The following is a 19,862-nucleotide window of genomic DNA, read 5'->3' as shown; positions in this document are numbered from 1 at the left end:
TCGGGGGACAAGAAACAAAACAGCAATAACTCAAATTAGAAACCTTTTAACATAAGAAATAGTACTTTCTGAAATAATATGAAACCAAAAGTTAATAAGTAAACAAATTGTTTGGACAAATATATAAAAGTGAATTATCTTCTATCAACACAACTTAAATGTCTTCAGCTTTCTTTGTGAAAACCCCTATTCCCTTTATTCACTTCTTCACTACAGCAGAACTCAGTGTATAACAGAATAGTTCAACTTTAAACACACATGGGCCCACACACACTCACTCACACAACAATAAGAAAGCTGCAGGCCTGTGGAGCTCGGGTGCGGTGATGCCTCCTGAATCCTTATCCTCAGCAGAGCAAAGACACAGAAAGTCTAAAGTCACAGTTCAGCTTCAGTCTCGGAGAAAACAGTTTGTGGTCCAAAAAATGAAACACGTTGACAGCGGAGGTGAAGACCACGGCGGTGAAGTCCTCCTCAGGAACACACCAACAGTCCTTTCTGGTCAGCAATGGCGTCCTCTGGTCCAGTGACTCAGCAACTTTTACTCTTCACAGACAGCCTTGAACAAAACTCTCGGCTAAATCAACTGAGATGAAGCAGTAAATGAGCAGTGCTGTCCACAGCTAACAGTTTCCTTATCTAACCTAAACATTCACCAAGCTACCTCCCCTCACATGTGTGAGGAATTTTAAGTTTTAAAGCATTCCTAGTGCTGGATATTATGTGTCACAGTGTGGTTACTTGGGAAGTGTTAAACCAAGGTGTGGTCATTGAATGTATATTGAGTCTGTGATGGGGGTTTGAGGAATGCCAGGAGGTGTCAATCTGCGGGGGAAGAGGGTAGTTCACTGAGGTTTCTGCCCAGGACAATGGGTCAGGATCCAAGGAGGAGCTCATTGGACTTCAGCCAATTGTGGAACTGATCGATAGGTTGAGGAATGTAACTCTGGGGGGACAAAGGAGCTGTTTGTCCCCTGAGAGAATCAGACTTCCTTCATACCATGGGGCAGATACATCTATCTGTCCTGTGGTATGAACGGGGTCTCATATTTCTTGAAATATTTTACTGTCGATAGTGTAATTTGGTTTGTAATTGTATAGCTTCTGTTTGTTATTAAATATCTTTTGATTTGATTGTAAATCGGAACCAGCTGGTTATTTGATACGACTCTGTTGACGAAAAGTACAGTAGAGAGCGTGAGCTGCGGCCTTCCATAGCGAGAGAGGTAGAATCCCAACACATGTCTCTGCATTCCTCCTGTTCTCTATTCATTTCTCTCTCTGCGTTTCTTTTCTCTTCGCCCCGCCCTCTCCTTTACCTACAACCAATTACCGCAGGTGAGGCTGAATGACACCTAGAGTAACCAATCAAACAACAAAGCTCAAACTGAAGGCACTATCGGTGTTTTTTTATTTTTTAACTCTCACTTAGTTTAACCCATTGTTTGCTGTCAAATATTGTTTAGAGCTGTTTATTTCAACTCCTTATTCAACTATTTACATCCTACTTTATTTAGGACTAAATGATCTTAATCCCTCAGTTAACCACTTTCTCTTTATTAAACTAAATTACTTTCAGGTTGATTTCCTTACTGAGTTATTTCATCCAACTTTATTAGGAACTAACTTGTTTTAATAGATAACTTTTACACCAGGGCTTCATCTATGCGACAATCTACTTCCTATGTTGTGGTCCAGTCCCTCCCTGACTACATCCTGGGAATCTGTGTATAAAACACTCTCTGAGGTGCTCTATCCCTTCATGAGTCTTCACCTGTCTCTTCCTTATTCGGTGTACCGTTAAATTCTCCATTGTCTGCTTTCAAACGTGACTTTTCTGCATGTTTAACTCTACTGGCTCAGCACCTGGTGTTGCTGAAGTGGAGACATGTTTCTTCATCAAGTTCAAGGCACATCTTCTGAGGTGTGGATACTTGTGTTCCATCAGTAAGTCCCATAATTCTTCATTCATGCCAGGTGTTTCCCTTGATTTGATCTTAATGTAAATGTGCAGTGAGAGAATCTCTGTCTCAGCAGCAGAGCTGTCCAGGTGGAACACTGATACTATTTAGCTCTCAGTGAAGCTCTTCTGATGTTCTCATGTTGCTCCTCAGAGATGTCAAGCTGCACAATGTCTTTGCCCTGATGTTTCACTTCTGTCTGCATGTGAGGAAAGTTCACAGCGTTGAAGCCTACTTGACAGCAGTTGTGTCTTTTAAACGTGTTTCCTTCACTGATCCTGTTGATGACATGTTCATCAGAATCCTGCAGCTCTAAATCAGCTTCGTTGAACAGTAGAGGGAGATCTGTCACAAACACTGAATCCAGAAGCCACTGGTAGTCCTCTAGCTGTGCATCTTCTGCATGTGATGAAAGATTCAGAAAGTCTCACTGAATGTCAACAACAATGTTCCTCTGCTCAGCATCTTACATCAGTGTGCAGCAGTAGGTCTCTGTGTTCAAAGCCCTTCTCCTCCAAGTGAGTCCAGAAGACCATTCTCTGTAGAGTCCTGGTCCCAACACAACTCACAGTCTTCAAGGCAACATCCCTCCCTTCTTTCATGTTGAACATCTTCACCACAACGCTTGCTGCTGAATTCTACATGATAATAAAGGAAGTAGAGGAACATTCTCTCTGTTAGCACAACATGATGAACCCAGTAGCACTAATCCGTCTCTGAGCTTCTGAGCTCCGTTTCATAATGCAGCTCCAAAGTGTCCTACTTTGGTAAGACCACGCTCACATTGCAGACAAGACAGACGCTGGTTGAATCTCAGTAAACATGAAAAGAATTCTCCTCCAGTCTGACTAAATATGTTAACTTTATGATCTTTGATATTTGTGTTTTGAGCTAACTTAGCTAGCTGGTTATTGCTTATTATCATTATAAATATGATTGACTTATTGTATTATTTAATTGAATCTCTGAATCATTGTTTCATGACATCTTGTTATTTAGTGTCTGGTGTCTTTTCTCTCTCTCTCTTTCATCTTCTATCATCTCTCCAGACTCTGTCAGGCTGGTGAATGGGACTAGTCGGTGCTCAGGCAGACTGGAGGTGAAGTCTAACCAGTCTAACCAGTGGTGGACCTCAGTGTGTGAAGATGACTTTGACCAGCAGGATGCAGAGGTGGTCTGTAGGGAGCTTGGCTGTGGGGCTCCTTCAGTCCTCCAGGGGGCGCTCTATGGAGAAGTGGAGGCTCCAATGTGGACCAAAGAGTTCCAGTGTGGAGGCAATGAGTCTGCTCTGCTGGACTGTAGAAGCTCAGGCTCAGATAGAAACACCTGCTCACCTGGCAAAGCTGTTGGACTCACCTGCTCAGGTAGAAGAGGAGCTGCAGCTTTGATCTGGTTCATTTCTGTTCTACTGAAACTCACTTTGTTCTTTTACTGACGACTCTCTTGTTTCTGTTCAGAACCTGTCAGGTTGGTGGGAGGAGCCAGTCGCTGTGCAGGAACACTGGAGGTGAAACATCAAGGAGACTGGAGACCAGTACATTACTCTCTCTGGACCCTGAAGGAAGCAGCTGTTTTCTGTAGAGATCTGGACTGTGGCTCTGCTGTTTCTATCAGACAGAGAGAGGAGTCCTCAAAGAGATCTGTGTGGAGGATCAACTTTATCTGTGTTCACTCTGGATCTACTCTGAGAAATTGTTTAACATTATATTCCTCTTCCTCCATCATGGATCTCACCTGCTCAGGTAAGCCCATCAGTGACATCATCTATGTAGCACCCCAACACTCTATAGAGAGTAGACCTAAGTTACCCTTTAAACTGGAATGATGGGGTGTTTGGTATCCTAAGGTAGCTACCACCAAGGTTTACCTGATTTGGGTGAAATTTAGATTATTTATATTACGCTCTTAATAAACTTAATAAACTGTCAAACTTAATAGATCTAAACACTTAGACCACACTATTTTAAATAACTGACCACAGACAACTTTTTGGGATGAAAAGGAAATGAAGGTTTACTGACTGCTTTTTACAATGTTCAAATCATATTTACGATTTCGGGGGACAAGAAGCAAAACAGCAATAACTCAAATTAGAAACCTTTTAACATAAGAAATAGTACTTTCTGAAATAATATGAAACCAAAAGTTAATAAGTAAACAAATAGTTTGGACAAGTATATAAAAGTGAATTATCTTCTATCAACACAACTTAAATGTCTTCAGCTTTCTTTGTGAAAACCCCTATTCCCTTTATTCACTTCTTCACTACAGCAGAACTCAGTGTATAACAGAATAGTTCAACTTTAAACACACATGGGCCCACACACACTCACTCACACAACAATAAGAAAGCTGCAGGCCTGTGGAGCTCAGGTGCGGTGATGCCTCCTGAATCCTTATCCTCAGCAGAGCAAAGACACAGAAAGTCTAAAGTCACAGTTCAGCTTCAGTCTCGGAGAAAACAGTTTGTGGTCCAAAAAATGAAACACGTTGACAGCGGAGGTGAAGACCACGGCGGTGAAGTCCTCCTCAGGAACACACCAACAGTCCTTTCTGGTCAGCAATGGCGTCCTCTGGTCCAGTGACTCAGCAACTTTTACTCTTCACAGCAGGGACGTGAGGTCAGGGGACAAGTAAAAAACAAATAATGCTAAAATAAAATAAATATGAATATTTCTCTACTGATCTGTGCTATAAATGTAATTTCTGTATGATTCCAATCATTTCAAGCCTTTTTATAATCTAAATCTCTGAATGATGTCATGTCCTGTTCAAACAGAGGAGACAGTGAGGTGAGACAGTGACCAGCTGTTCCTCACCTCACTGTGAATCCTCACTAACTGGGTTGAGATTGTGTCTTTTTCTGTCTCATTGTTTGTCACCACTGTAATATCTGTAGACTCTTTTATTAGATGTCCTTTCTTTACATAGAATAATGTGTTTCACGTCTGTGTAGAACATGTTTAGTGTTGATCTGACATTAAACCGCAGTGAAAAAGCACAGAGAGGCAAACAGTACCTCTGCCTCACTGAAGGGGGCGAGAGAGAGCCCACGGGTCGGTTTATGTTGTTCTGTCGTTGCTCTTCTTCTACACTTCTCTTCTTCTTCTTCGACACTTCTCTTCTTTTTCTACACTTCTCTTCTTCTACGCTTCTCTTCTTCTACACTTCTCTTCTTATATTTTGCTTTGACCACAAGAACGTAAGATTCAATATCTAAGCTTAAAAATGTCTCAAAAAACAGTGAATTATGACCAAATCAACATCAGTTCATCGCCGGACAGGTAAAGTAACCTTTTATGCGTTTGTTGTTCTCTTTATACATCCTGGTTGTTACGCAGATTTTCGCGGGTGGCGCCCGCGAGCGCTCCGCTTCTGAAACGCTCCCGGTGTAATCAGATATGTTCCTTACCTATGTGTGTGTAAAGAATGCTGATATGAAATATGAAAAACAACCAGTAGTCAATGGTCAAGCTGCCAGTTGAATGGTGATGGAAGCTTCTCTATTGGGTTGATATATTTGTAAATCTGACTTCTGTAGAGTCAGAGCCTCACCAGACACGAACCTCACCGCACGTCACTGCTTCACAGACAGCCTTGAACAAAACTCTCAGCTAAATCAACTGAGATGAAGCAGTAAATGAGCAGTGGTGTCCACAGCTAACAGTTTCCTTATCTAACCTAAACATTCACCAAGCTACCTCCCCTCACATGTCTCTGCATTCCTCCTGTTCTCTCTTTATTTCTCTCTCTGCGTTTCTTTTCTCTTCGCCCCGCCCTCTCCTTTACCTACAACCAATTACCGCAGGTGAGGCTGAATGACACCTAGAGTAACCAATCAAACAACAAAGCTCAAACTGAAGGCACTATCGGTGTTTTTTTATTTTTTAACTCTCACTTAGTTTAACCCATTGTTTGCTGTCAATATTGTTTAGAGCTGTTTATTTCAACTCCTTATTCAACTATTTACATCCTACTTTATTTAGGACTAAATGATCTTAATCCCTCAGTTAACCACTTTTTCTTTATTAAACTAAATTACTTTCAGGTTGATTTCCTTACTGAGTTATTTCATCCAACTTTATTAGGAACTAACTTGTTTTAATAGCTAACTTTTACACCAGGGCTTCATCTATGTGACAATCTACTTCCTATGTTGTGGTCCAGTCCCTCCCTGACTACATCCTGGGAATCTGTGTATAAAACACTCTCTGAGGTGCTCTATCCCTTCATGAGTCTTCACCTGTCTCTTCCTTATTCGGTGTACCGTTAAATTCTCCATTGTCTGCTTTCAAACGTGACTTTTCTGCATGTTTAACTCTACTGGCTCAGCACCTGGTGTTGCTGAAGTGGAGACATGTTTCTTCATCAAGTTCAAGGCACATCTTCTGAGGTGTGGATACTTGTGTTCCATCAGTAAGTCCCATAACTCTTCATTCATGCCAGGTGTTTCCCTTGATTTGATCTTAATGTAAATGTGCAGTGAGAGAATCTCTGTCTCAGCAGCAGAGCTGTCCAGGTGGAACACTGATACTATTTAGCTCTCAGTGAAGCTCTTCTGATGTTCTCATGTTGCTCCTCAGAGATGTCAAGCTGCACAATGTCTTTGTCCTGATGTTTCACTTCTGTCTGCATGTGAGGAAAGTTCACAGCGTTGAAGCCTACTTGACAGCAGTTGTGTCTTTTAAACGTGTTTCCTTCACTGATCCTGTTGATGACATGTTCATCAGAATCCTGCAGCTCTAAATCAGCTTCGTTGAACAGTAGAGGGAGATCTGTCACAAACACTGAATCCAGAAGCCACTGGTAGTCCTCTAGCTGTGCATCTTCTGCATGTGATGAAAGATTCAGAAAGTCTCACTGAATGTCAACAACAATGTTCCTCTGCTCAGCATTTTACATCAGTGTGCAGCAGTAGGTCTCTGTGTTCAAAGCCCTTCTCCTCCAAGTGAGTCCAGAAGACCATTCTCTGTAGAGTCCTGGTCCCAACACAACTCACAGTCTTCAAGGCAACATCCCTCCCTTCTTTCATGTTGAACATCTTCACCACAACGCTTGCTGCTGAATTCTACATGATAATAAAGGAAGTAGAGGAACATTCTCTCTGTTAGCACAACATGATGAACCCAGTAGCACTAATCCGTCTCTGAGCTTCTGAGCTCCGTTTCATAATGCAGCTCCAAAGTGTTCTACTTTGGTCAGACCACGCTCACATTGCAGACAAGACAGACGCTTGTTGAATCTCAGTAAACATGAAAAGAATTCTCCTCCAGTCTGACTAAATATGTTAACTTTATGATCTTTTGATATTTGTGTTTTGAGCTAACTTAGCTAGCTGGTTATTGATTATTATTATTAGTATATAAATATTATTGACTTATTGTGTTATTTAATTGAATCTCTGAATCGTTGTTTCATGACATCTTGTTATTTAGTGTCTGGTGTCTTTTCTCTCTCTCTCTTTCATCTTCTATCATCTCTCCAGACTCTGTCAGGCTGGTGAATGGGACTAGTCTGTGCTCAGGCAGACTGGAGGTGAAGTCTAACCAGTCTAACCAGTCTAACCAGTGGTGGTCCTCAGTGTGTGAAGATGACTTTGACCAGCAGGATGCAGAGGTGGTCTGTAGGGAGCTTGGCTGTGGGGCTCCTTCAGTCCTCCAGGGGGCGCTCTATGGAGAAGTGGAGGCTCCAATGTGGACCAAAGAGTTCCAGTGTGGAGGCCATGAGTCTGCTCTGCTGGACTGTAGAAGCTCAGGCTCAGATAGAAACACCTGCTCACCTGGCAAAGCTGTTGGACTCACCTGCTCAGGTAGAAGAGGAGCTGCAGCTTTGATCTGGTTCATTTCTGTTCTACTGAAACTCACTTTGTTCTTTTACTGACGACTCTCTTGTTTCTGTTCAGAACCTGTCAGGTTGGTGGGAGGAGCCAGTCGCTGTGCAGGAACACTGGAGGTGAAACATCAAGGAGACTGGAGACCAGTAGAAGACTCTTTCTGGAGCCTGAAGACAGCAGCTGTTGTCTGTAGAGATCTGGACTGTGGCTCTGCTATTTCTATCAGACAGAGAAAGGAGTCCTCAGAGAGATCTGTGTGGAGGATCAACTTTATCTGTGTTCACTCTGGATCTACTCTGAGAGGGTGTTTAACATCAGGTTCCTCTTCCTCCATCGTGGATCTCACCTGCTCAGGTAAGCCCATCAGTGACATCATCTATGTAGCACCCCAACACTCTATAGAGAGTAGACCTAAGTTACCCTTTAAACTGGAATGATGGGGTGTTTGGTATCCTAAGGTAGCTACCACCAAGGTTTACCTGATTTGGGTGAAATTTAGATTATTTATATTACGCTCTAAATAAACTTAATAAACTGTCAAACTTAATAGATCTAAACACTTAGACCACACTATTTTAAATAACTGACCACAGACAACTTTTTGGGATGAAAAGGAAATGAAGGTTTACTGACTGCTTTTTACAATGTTCAAATCATATTTACGATTTCGGGGGACAAGAAACAAAACAGCAATAACTCAAATTAGAAACCTTTTAACATAAGAAATAGTACTTTCTGAAATAATATGAAACCAAAAGTTAATAAGTAAACAAATAGTTTGGACAAGTATATAAAAGTGAATTATCTTCTATCAACACAACTTAAATGTCTTCAGCTTTCTTTGTGAAAACCCCTATTCCCTTTATTCACTTCTTCACTACAGCAGAACTCAGTGTATAACAGAATAGTTCAACTTTAAACACACATGGGCCCACACACACTCACTCACACAACAATAAGAAAGCTGCAGGCCTGTGGAGCTCGGGTGCGGTGATGCCTCCTGAATCCTTATCCTCAGCAGAGCAAAGACACAGAAAGTCTAAAGTCACAGTTCAGCTTCAGTCTCGGAGAAAACAGTTTGTGGTCCAAAAAATGAAACACGTTGACAGCGGAGGTGAAGACCACGGCGGTGAAGTCCTCCTCAGGAACACACCAACAGTCCTTTCTGGTCAGCAATGGCGTCCTCTGGTCCAGTGACTCAGCAACTTTTACTCTTCACAGACAGCCTTGAACAAAACTCTCGGCTAAATCAACTGAGATGAAGCAGTAAATGAGCAGTGCTGTCCACTTAGTTTAACCCATCGTTTGCTGTCAATATTGTTTAGAGCTGTTTATTTCAACTCCTTATTCAACTATTTACATCCTACTTTATTTAGGACTAAATGATCTATAATTGTTTCCATAATAAAAGTTATTGAGGGAAATATTGGATCATGGAAAGACAAATCTTTCTCATGAATGAAGAAAGTTGTTTGTGATCCTTTTGTTGTTCAGACTACAATGAACATCAATTTAAACCAGATGAATCAGAAAACATATCAAATATAAACTAGAGTTTAATCTGTGCTCTGTCTTCACTCTGGTGTGAAACTGTAGTCAGTCAGTCCGATCAGCTGCAGCGTCCAATCACATCACTGACGAACAGTAAGGGGCCCTTAAAACACTTCCTGGAAGCCTGTTCTCGTGCGTCCTCGCTCATGGCTCCTCGATTCTCGATCCTCCGAGCAGGAATAAGAGCTTTGGGTCGGCCGTCAATATGGCGGCGCAGAACAACTTCCGGTTCAAGCGAAGAGCGAGGAAATGACAACTAAGAGACTTGGGATGTACCTATTGGTCGCTGTGTTTCTTGCACCGCTGAACAAGTGCCATAAAGGCTGGAAAAGCTGCGCCGGTTAATTCTCAATTATATAACGGTTTTAGGTCCAGGGTCCGGATACAACGACGTCTGGGTCCGGATCCGGTCCGCAGTCCACCTATTAGTGACCCCTGATCTATGACATCATCTCTGACAGCAATGTTTCCAGTATGTTCCTTCCTCTGTCACAGTGACAGTCAGTGGGTTTGCATTGGACTGAACTGTAAAGTTATCCTGGACAACGACATCCTGAAGTGTAGAGAGGTGGGCTTGTTTCTGGAAGCTTCAAAGCCTCCATAGACTACTGAGCTCCACCTGGCAGGACACACCTGTCTGTCTCTCTGTCTGTCTGTCAGACCTGTGACATCACGTCCTCATTCAGGGTCCATCTTGTTCAACGGAGGGTAAACGTGAACTTTTATCATCTCTCTGTGTTTACAGACCTGCTGCTTCAGCCAATCATCTCTGTGTCCTCCTCAATGTACGGGGTCTCTGAGGCCCAGCAGCAGGGGGCTCGGGCGCTCAGGCGCTCCACCTTCACCATCCTCTGCTCCATCCAGCCACAGTACCCACGAGGCTTCTTCCAGCTCACCTTCACCTCCTCCAACTCTGCACACAACTACACCCAGCCAGCTGTCAATCACTCTGCCCACTTCCTGTTTCCTGCTGCAGAGCCCGTCCACCAAGGAAGCTACAGCTGTGTTTATCACCTCTATGTTTTTAATCATACCTTCTCCTCTGAGAGCCGTCTGCTCTCCATCACTGTCTTGGGTAAGCTGACTGTTTACATGCAGGTTTGAAGATGATTGGTCCAAACTGACTGAAGATGATCAGCTGACCACAGAGTCCATGTTGTTTTTGGAGTGACACTGTGACTCCTGTCATTGTGTTACACATGTCATATAGTAACCAAACCTAAACAAAGTCCATCAAAGACAACAGCTAACAATCTACTGTAGGACAGAGCAGGTTTGGTTACCAGGATAACTCTGGTTCTCTGAGAACTGAAGCAGTTTCTGACGTGACCAATCACAAAGCTGCACTGCCACCACATCACTCATAACACCCCTCAGCCCCCAACTCGCCATTTTCAAGTGTAGTTCCTCCACCTATCAGAAGCAAGAAGGGCGGTGTGCTCCGATACCTCACTCAGAGAACCAGGGTGATCCTGGAGACCAAACGTTGAGACGTCGTTAATGATAGCAATTATGTACGATAGGTCCACTTCTTCTCTAACGTCTGTGATTCAAACAGTGAACATGAAGTAAACATGGAGAGTAATACGTGTCAGTGATTGTAGGTTTCAGGGTCAATGGAGCTGTTGGACTCATGATGTCATGTGATGTGATGACTGTCCATGTGTTTCTTCAGATCCTTTACCTCTGATCATCAAATCCATCGTCCTGCTGCTGACTCTGCTGGTGGTGAACGTTGCCCTTTACTTCTACTGTAAGGTACTGACACACGTCTGTTGTTTAGACCAGCGACTGAAATGAAGCTCTCGCTCTGTGTTCAGTGAACTGAAGACAGGACTGTGCTGTCATGTCTCTCCAGGCCAGCAGGGGGCGGATGCCGTGCAGACAGAAGAACACTGAGCTGGATCATTATATCCTGGGTGTTCCTGCAGCTGAAGAAGAAGAAGAAGAAGAAGAAGAAGGAGCTCAGGGAGCAGAGTAGCTCTTCCAAGGAGCTCCTCTCACATCCAGATGATTTCTAACACACAACCACCATCAGCTCCCTTTGATAGCATGTTCCCTTAAACCAGAAGGCTGAATATGATATCTCATTATTACAGCCTGTCTTTGTTACTCTCAACAATGTGTTGGTCTCTCCATACCTTCTGACTTCCTGTCTGTGGCTCTCAGCTCCAAGCCCATTGGTTCTTGCTGAAGACGTGAATCTTTAAAAACACCTCACAGATATAAAGTTTCATTTAAATCTAGACTTGAGAGCAGGTTTACCAGAGTCCAAGCAGAAACCAAAGACTATCAGGATCAATGTTAATGTGATGTATTAGAATAAACATGACCCATTGACTTATATCTTCTACATTCTGTAGAACGATACTCAATGTTGACAATCTGTTGCTGTTTGTCCTTTAAAACATAGAATGAACTTCATGACTTCACTTATTGTAGTGAGCAAGATTTTGGCAGCAGGACAACATTTAGCTAAAAGATATTCATAATAATACAAATATGAACAGCGTCCCGCTGTGATCAGCCCCTAAAACCTAATTTATTTCTCTTTCACAAATGTTACTATTTTGCTCATTGTTGTACTTCATGATTTTACTTCATTGTTGTACTTCATGATTTTACTTCATTGTTGTACTTCATGATTTTACTTCATTTTGTATTTAAGGATTTTACTTATTTTTTTCATAATTAAGGCTTTTCTTATTTCGTTAGAATGTTGTTATTAAGGATTTTGATTATTTTTTATAATTAAGGATTCTGCTTGCATCATAAGACAACTGTAATTTTAGATTTTGCTTGTTTTTTTTATAATTAGAGGGTTTTACTTAAAACATGCATTTTGGTTAATTTTGTAATTTAGGATTTTACTTATTTCATAAGAATTTTGCTTATTTTGTACTTCATGAATGTAAATAATGTTGCAATCAAGGCATTTACAATTTTTGTAATAGTTAAGGATTTTGCTTTTTTCATAAGAACTTTGTCATGGATTTAGCTTGTTTTTATAATTAAGGATTTTGCTTATTTCGCAATAATTTAGCTAATTTTTGTTCCTCATAAATTGAGTTAATTTTGTAATTAAGGAATTCAAAAAAATTATAATAAAGGATTTTGCTTAAATCATGAGCGTTTCGCTTGATTTTGTAATTAACAAAATTACCTTTTTCATAAAAATGTTGCTGATTTCGTACTTCATGAATTTACATTATGTAACTAAATATTTTTCTTATTGATAAGAATGTTGTAATTATGGGTTTTTCTTATTTCATAAGAACTTTGCTTATTTTTTTTTACTTTTTTAAAGATATTTAGTCAAAATAATAAGAGATTAAGTTAAAATGATGTGATAAGTAGTTTTTATTTATATTGTTCCCAACTTTCACAATCTACTTTTTCTATTTTCTTGGAGAAGTTTGTCATGGAAAGCTAAAGTTTTGAGTTAGACGACATCATGCCGGACTTGATGTGAAAATGTTCCTCTTTTAACCTCGCTTAGCAACAAGGGTACGCAGTGGTAGAGCTTGATATCAGAGAACAAAGAGACTCTTAAGTCTGTTTAAAACCTGTATTTATATCTTTAACACCTTTGATTCACTTTACAACAACAGAACAAAGGGACATTTAACAGGTTTTTTTCATCTAGACCACATAAGACCAGGTCTGGGTCAGAACCCTCTTGATGGAGACTTAATAAACCTGGTCTGGATCAACAAAGAGACTCCTAAGTCTGTTTAAAACCTTTGATTCACTTTACAACAACAGAATAAAGGCGGTTTCATGGTCTTTTCTGAATGTAACTGTGAAGCCTGTGAAGCTGCTGTTGCTCCGTCTGTCCACACGATAGCGATGTTCTCCAACACGTGAAGCTGAAGCAGCTGATGAAGAACACAGAGTTCACACAGGTGACATGAGTCACTTCATTCAGTGGTTAACAGCATCCATCAGCCTCAGCTGCTCTCTGCTCACTGATCATGAGTGAAGGTTCAACACATCACACATCAAATCAGTCACTTTGTGGAGGACACTTCACGGTTCATTCTCTTCAAATGTGACGGCTGCTTGTGATGAAATCCTTCTGCACATTAATGTGTGTATCTGTGTTCACTAAGAAACAAGAATCCAATGAAAGTCGTTACAGAATCCTTGATGTACTTCTGGAAACACACCAAACATCTGAAGCTACATCAAGGTCACCAAAGGTCACTTCATCTGTCCAATCATTTTAGTTTTAGGTGGTAGAATTTCAAATAATTCATTGACAGAATATGAATCGGCAACTTCTTGATGATATTACTGATAATAATAAAGTCATTTTTCAAGAAAGAAAATCCAAATATTGCATTGTTTCACCATTTCAAATGTGATCATTTGCTGCTTTTGTCTGAATCAAATATATTTTGGTTTTGGACAAACAGAGTCTGAGGAAACTATAGATTTTCAGTTAAATTTAATTTATTTTGTATTGCCTATATCACAAATCACAAATCTGCCTCAGAGGGCTTTACAATCTGTACACATGTGACATCCTCTGACCTTTGACCCTCACATCAGAACAGGAAGAACTCCCCAAAAAGCCTTTAACAGAGAAAAGAGGAAGAGAGCTTAGAGACAGCACCAGAGGAGGATCCTCTATCAGGATGGACAGAAGTGTGAGAGATGTCATGTGGACACAATGAACAACACAACAGAGTTACAACTCATTCAATGCATATGACAGAACATATTCATATCATGAGAGTAGTGAGTGTAATGATGATGGAGAGATTATGACTACTAATAATAACAGCAGCAGTGGATATAGTAGAATAACTAATAATAAAACCAGTAATGGTATTGGTACAAGAAATAGAAATGTGATAATAATAATAATAATACTGATAGTAGCAGTGGGTGTCAGCAGGACCAGGGTCCAGATAAGACCACGATCCATGGAAACCTGTGAGGAGAGAAAGCACCAAGACTCCAGAGAAGAAGCAAAGTGAGTCATGTGAATTAATGGAGCATGAATTCATACAGAAGGAGAGAGAGAAGAGGAGAGAGGAGCTCAGTGGATCCTAGGAAGTAGTCTGTAGTAGTCTGGGTCTACATGACTCTAAACCTGAGGGCTAGGGTTCATTTTGGTGAAGAGACAGTTTAAGAGAGTTGGGGATCACTAGTTTAGACTTCATCAACTGGCCCGGCCTGAACTTCTTTTCCAGGAGGTTTTGAAGAACTTCTGCTGGGACCGGAGCCTGGCTGGACCGGTCTGCATCTCAGAACATCAGTGGCCACTAAATTCAAAGGTAAGCAGAGCCTTTATTTCAGCTGATTCTGATGGTGTCTGGGTGCACGACTCCACCCAGGTGAGGCAAATCAGAGTGTTCCTTGTATTACTGGGAGGATTCATGTGGACAGCAGTACATGCCTCTATGCAAGGTAAACCACGAGCAACCTTTAGTGTAGAACATCTAGAGGGGTTATGAGGAAAGGTCGTATTTGAAAGCGGTGAAGACAGATGATATTAGAATAGTGGCGTGCGTAGTGTGACGACCCTCCTCCTCCAGACACTAGGTGTCCCTGTTGTGTTTGATTATCTGCTGCAGGTGCTGATTGGAGGCTCGTCAGCAGGATGAGCCTCACCTGAGCCGGCTCGGCCTTAAAAACGTCTTCATTTGGCAGCCTCGCTCTCTGGGAGAGGACCTCCTTTAAGGCACCAGCATCACACTGTTCTTTGGCTTTATAGGATACACTGCCACACACGTCACACACGCACTTCAGAACTGACAACTCATACCTACCTTTAGCATCTGTTTCATTGGTTAATAAGGTCATAAAATGCTTTTGTTAGCAGCCAGCTCGCTCGTCTCTCTGTTTGCTCTCAGTCTGTGAGCCGGGCTGTGACAGCAGATAAAGGTGTGCAGTTGTCAAAATGTGTGAGTTTGTTACAGGGGTGGATTGGCCATAGGGAGTACCGGGAGTTTTCCCGGTGGGCCGGTCAGTAATGGGCCGGCAGTGGCTGACCTTTTTTTTTTTTTTTTGTTGTATGTAAAGACGCATAAGAGGCCCAGTGGCCCTATGATAGGCCCAGTAGTCCCGCCCACGCATTTTCCAGACCCCCCCTCGTCCAATCACCTTTAATGATGAGCTAATGACACATCATTAGCAATCTGTGAGAGAGAAGAAAAAGCAAAAATGGAGAAAAAACGGAAAGGCGGTGAAGAAAAACTGAGGGAAAAGAAAAAAAAAGCTCTCGCAACTGATGCTGCTAAGAGCAGAAATATAATAAACATGTTTTCTGCTGCGGGGGCCGGCGGCGGTGGCGTAGCCTCTGGCTCCGGGGCTTTGGCTGCGCCGGGCGCGCCGGGTCCCTCTCAGGAGGTGTCGTCGGACAGTGAAAGTGAGGCTCCCGCTGCCATGGTGGTACAGGAGGGGGAGGAGGAGATTGGTGGTGGTGATAGCAGGTGTGTGTGCTAGCTAACATGTTGTGGATAAACACTCATTCACTAAATGTTCAGAAACGTTGTCTATGAACTTTACTTGACATAATAGATAGCGTGTGGTGTGAATCTAGTTCTAAAGTGTTGGAAAATGATATACTATCCTGATTAATTAACCACTATTTTATGGTGGTGTGGTTTGAGCATGCAGATCTGCTTTTTCACAATTTTTATCATTACAAATCAGGTCACCAGAGTTAAAGTGTTTTAAGTATCAATACACTTTCTTCAAGCCCACTGTCCAATTTGTTCAAATATGCTTTACCTATTGTTTTCTGTCAGTGTTTATGGTTTATTGTCCTTGCTTTTCTTTTTTTGAACACTTATTTATGGACATTTTCAGATTAAATTACATCAAATAAGAGACAAGCAGACAATGACCCATTTCACATTATACAGTTAAAACTAATGAAACACTGATTAACTACTGTTACAATTAAACATCTGCATACATATTAGGGGTGTTCAAACATATTCCGTACTATTTCTCTACTTTTCACGTCCAGGTTTGTGCCCAGTACATCATCTCTCTCACCAGAGACCCCAAGCCCACCCATTGATTATTTCACCCGTCCCAACCCAGACACCCTTCAGCTATTTTTTAACCATCACCCTCAACAATCAACAAGTAACCCCAAATGGCAGAAAGTTTTCCGCTGCGAGGACACTTCGAAAGTGGCTTTCATACAGTCAGGGACGCCACGCACTGTTTTGCTTCGTTTGCATGGCATTTGCCAAGTCCACTGACAAAAGTCAATTCATTACAGGAATGACAGATTGGAAGCATTATGGGCAGCGCATAGAAGAGCATAATGGCAGTAAGGCACACAAGGATTGTGCAGAAGCCTACATGCTACAGGCTTGCAAAGCTGACATTAGGAGTTTGCTTGCTGGCAACCAGATGTCTGCTCACAGAGAACAAGTGAGAAAAAGGCGGCAGGTTCTGGAGCGTATAGTGGACGTAGTTAAAATAATAGGCAAGAGGGGGCTTAGCTACAGGCACCAAGAGAATGAGGCAGCATACACTCTTGAAGATACCACTCTAGATCACGACAACTTCTTAGAGATTATTCTTCTCCTCGGAAAATATGATGTCATCCTGAAAGAGCATCTCAGCAAATGCATTGAGCAGAGCAAGCAATTACATCAATCTGGGGCAAAAGGTAGAGGGTCCCTTGTCACATTCATGTCCAAAACCACAGTCAATTCGGTCACAGATACAGTCAAGCTACTCATTCAAGAGTCCATTTCTAGTGAGATTCAGGAAGCTGGCATGTTCTCTGTGCAGATTGACACAACACAAGACATAACCTCACAGGATCAATGCTCAGTTATTCTGAGATATGTAACTGATGTTGTTAATGAGAGGCTCATTGCTGTGGTCAAGTGTGAGAAGTCTACTGGACAGCACTTTGTCAATCTGCTGACAGAGGTGATGGACAAACTGAAATTGGACATGACCTGGTGCATTGGGAGTGCGACAGATGGGGCATCTAATATGCAAGGTCCATATAAAGGATTCTCCACTCTGTTGTCCTCACAGTCCCAAAACCATGTGCATGTGTGGTGCTATGCACATATTCTGAATTTGGTGCTCTCTGACACAACTCAGTCTGTAATTGAAAGTGGCTCACTGTTCAGTCTCCTCAACGACATTGCTGTGTTCATCAGAGAGTCATACAAGAGGATGAATCTGTGGGAGATTGAAAGCCAGACCAAGAGACACAGACGGCTCAACACAATTGGAGAGACACGGTGGTGGGCCAAACACAAAGCCCTGAAGAAATTCTTTGGATTCTTTGGCAATGCTGACAATGCTCTCTTCATCGATGTGGTGCTCACACTGTCAGCCATAGAAGAAGATGACACCATGAAGTCACCAGTACGGGTCAAAGCCAGAAGCTACATAGAGGGTCTGCTCAGGTATGAGACCATACTGACAGCTCAGCTATTCCTCAAGATATTTGAGCATTCAACACCCCTGTCAAAATATCTGCAAACAAAAGGGATGGATATCATCAAGGCCCATGCAATGGTTGTGACAACACAGGACAGTTTGAAGGAGATGTCAAGAGACTTCCAGTCAGTTAAGGCAGCTGCAGATGCATTTGTTACATGGGCAAACGAGAGGTTCAAGGAACAGGACAAAGACACAGAGCTCACAGTGGAGGCTGCACTGCCACTGAAGAGGAGAAGAAAGGTGAAAAACATGCGTGGAGAGATGGCTCATGATGAAACATTGTCTAATGCTGAGAGAGCATATGAGGTACATGTGTATAATCAGATCATGGATACAGCAGTTGAGGTCATCCACAGGAGGTTTCTCTCTCATGGCACCCTGTACAATGACCTGGCAATTCTGGACCCCAGAAACTTTCCAGAGATCAGAACCAATGGTCTTCCTCAGTATGCCCTCCAAGAGCTCAGTAAGTGTCTACTCAAGTTTAACAACAAGGCAACTGCAGACAACCTGCAGTGTGAGCTGAAAAATCTAGCTAGACAGTGGGACAGACTGAAGGCTTCACCACTGGAAGAGTACATGTCCAGGACAGCTGATGAAAATGATGAAGAGGAGGTTGAAATACTGCACAAAAGCTGCACTTCCTGCAAAAACTGTCCACTTTGCTGCTACCAGATACTCAGCCAGTTCAACCTCCTAACAGATGCATATCATCTCATCGGACTTGGATACAAGTTTCTGCTCACTCTGTCTATCACCCAGGTGGCCTGTGAACGTACATTTTCAACTCTGAAGTTCATTAAAAGCAGACTCAGGAGCACACTCTCACAGGACCACTTGGAGGCTTTCATGTTGATGGCTACTGAGAAGGACGTCCTCATGCACCTGGACACAGACACTGTGATCAACAGAGTGGCAGAGAAGACTGCACTGCTGACTAAACTGCTCATCTAATAAGGTAAGACAATAATAGTATTACTTTTATTGTTATTAATTGTTCAATTTTTATTATCCAACCATCTCTGATTGAAAATACTGTAAAGTGACTCAATCTTTATGTCCCATGCTCACTCTCTCTCCCTCTCACATAGGCCTTAATTTGTTTGAGGTGTTGTTCTCCCTCTTCTTGTTGGTGTTCAAGGGCCAGGGAGCATTTCTTGATCCAGTGAGTATTAAAATAAACAATGTCAAAGATGGTTCTTCTTTGGGTAGTGTTCCCATTCATTGGAACATGGTGAATATTTACAAAACAGTTGAAAACACCTGTTGTGCTGCCTAGAACCATGTAAACAAAACCTTGGATAGATTTGCACTTTTTATTTTAGATTGAAGATCATGCAATGTCATAATTTCACTCAGTCATTAGCTCTCTCTCTCTCTCTCGCTCTCTCTCTCTCTCTCTCTCTCTCTCTCTCTCTCTCTCTCTCGCACACACAGGTTGCCTATTTGTTTGAGGAGATGTTCCCCGACCTGTTTATGAAAAATCTGTTTAAAGCAGGCAGTTCATCAAGGACCAGAGAGTATTTTATTTCATCTGTGAGTATTGTTGTAAATGAGTATATTAAGTACTGGGTTGTTAATTTACTAATTGTAATCAGTACAAATCACAAAAATAATGTTGTCTGTCTTTCAATTTCATATGACCTTGCTAATCACAGATGGTTTTTGAAGACAGATATCACATTCACTTCAAAGAGGTGCACACCTGGGCAGACAGCCACACAGCCACACAATCACATATGAATCAACCAAGAAGATGGTTGAAACTGGTTGAAACTGGTCCAAACCTTCACTCTACAATGTGAGAAAGCTGTTTGTCACAGTGAATAAAAGACAGCGACTTAGAGTCAGAGCTCTGAGCAGCTACGAGACTCATCACTGATAAAAATAAACTAAGAAATAAATGAAATAAAATAAATATATATATATATCATTTAGTAAAATCAACAAATATAAATGAGGTAAAATGAGGCACAAAGGTGCAAAAACGGTATGATAGAGAAAAACAGGGAACAGGAAAAAAGAGAAAGTGAGAAAAGACGTGAAAATGAAGGAACAAGTAACTTGTATCTCCATGT

General features: G+C 41.8%; 1 protein-coding gene across 1 annotated transcript; it reads left to right on the top strand.

Moving 5' to 3' along the window:
- Positions 1-3,669: 3,669 nt before the first annotated feature.
- On the top strand, positions 3,670-11,326 carry LOC137882461 (scavenger receptor cysteine-rich type 1 protein M130-like). Its single transcript, XM_068724771.1, has 6 exons — positions 3,670-3,703; positions 7,447-7,770; positions 7,864-8,148; positions 10,091-10,420; positions 11,021-11,103; positions 11,204-11,326. The coding sequence occupies exons 1-6, from the start codon at positions 3,685-3,687 to the stop codon at positions 11,324-11,326; spliced, it is 1,164 nt and encodes a 387-aa protein (XP_068580872.1). The 5' UTR covers positions 3,670-3,684.
- Positions 11,327-19,862: the final 8,536 nt, after the last annotated feature.

This window comes from Cebidichthys violaceus, unplaced genomic scaffold, assembly GCF_023349555.1.
Source record: "Cebidichthys violaceus isolate CVI_PGR_0920_01 unplaced genomic scaffold, fCebVio1.0.p SCAF_32, whole genome shotgun sequence".
Taxonomy (NCBI): Eukaryota; Metazoa; Chordata; class Actinopteri; order Perciformes; family Stichaeidae; genus Cebidichthys; species Cebidichthys violaceus.
This window is presented reverse-complemented; position numbering and strand designations above follow the sequence as displayed.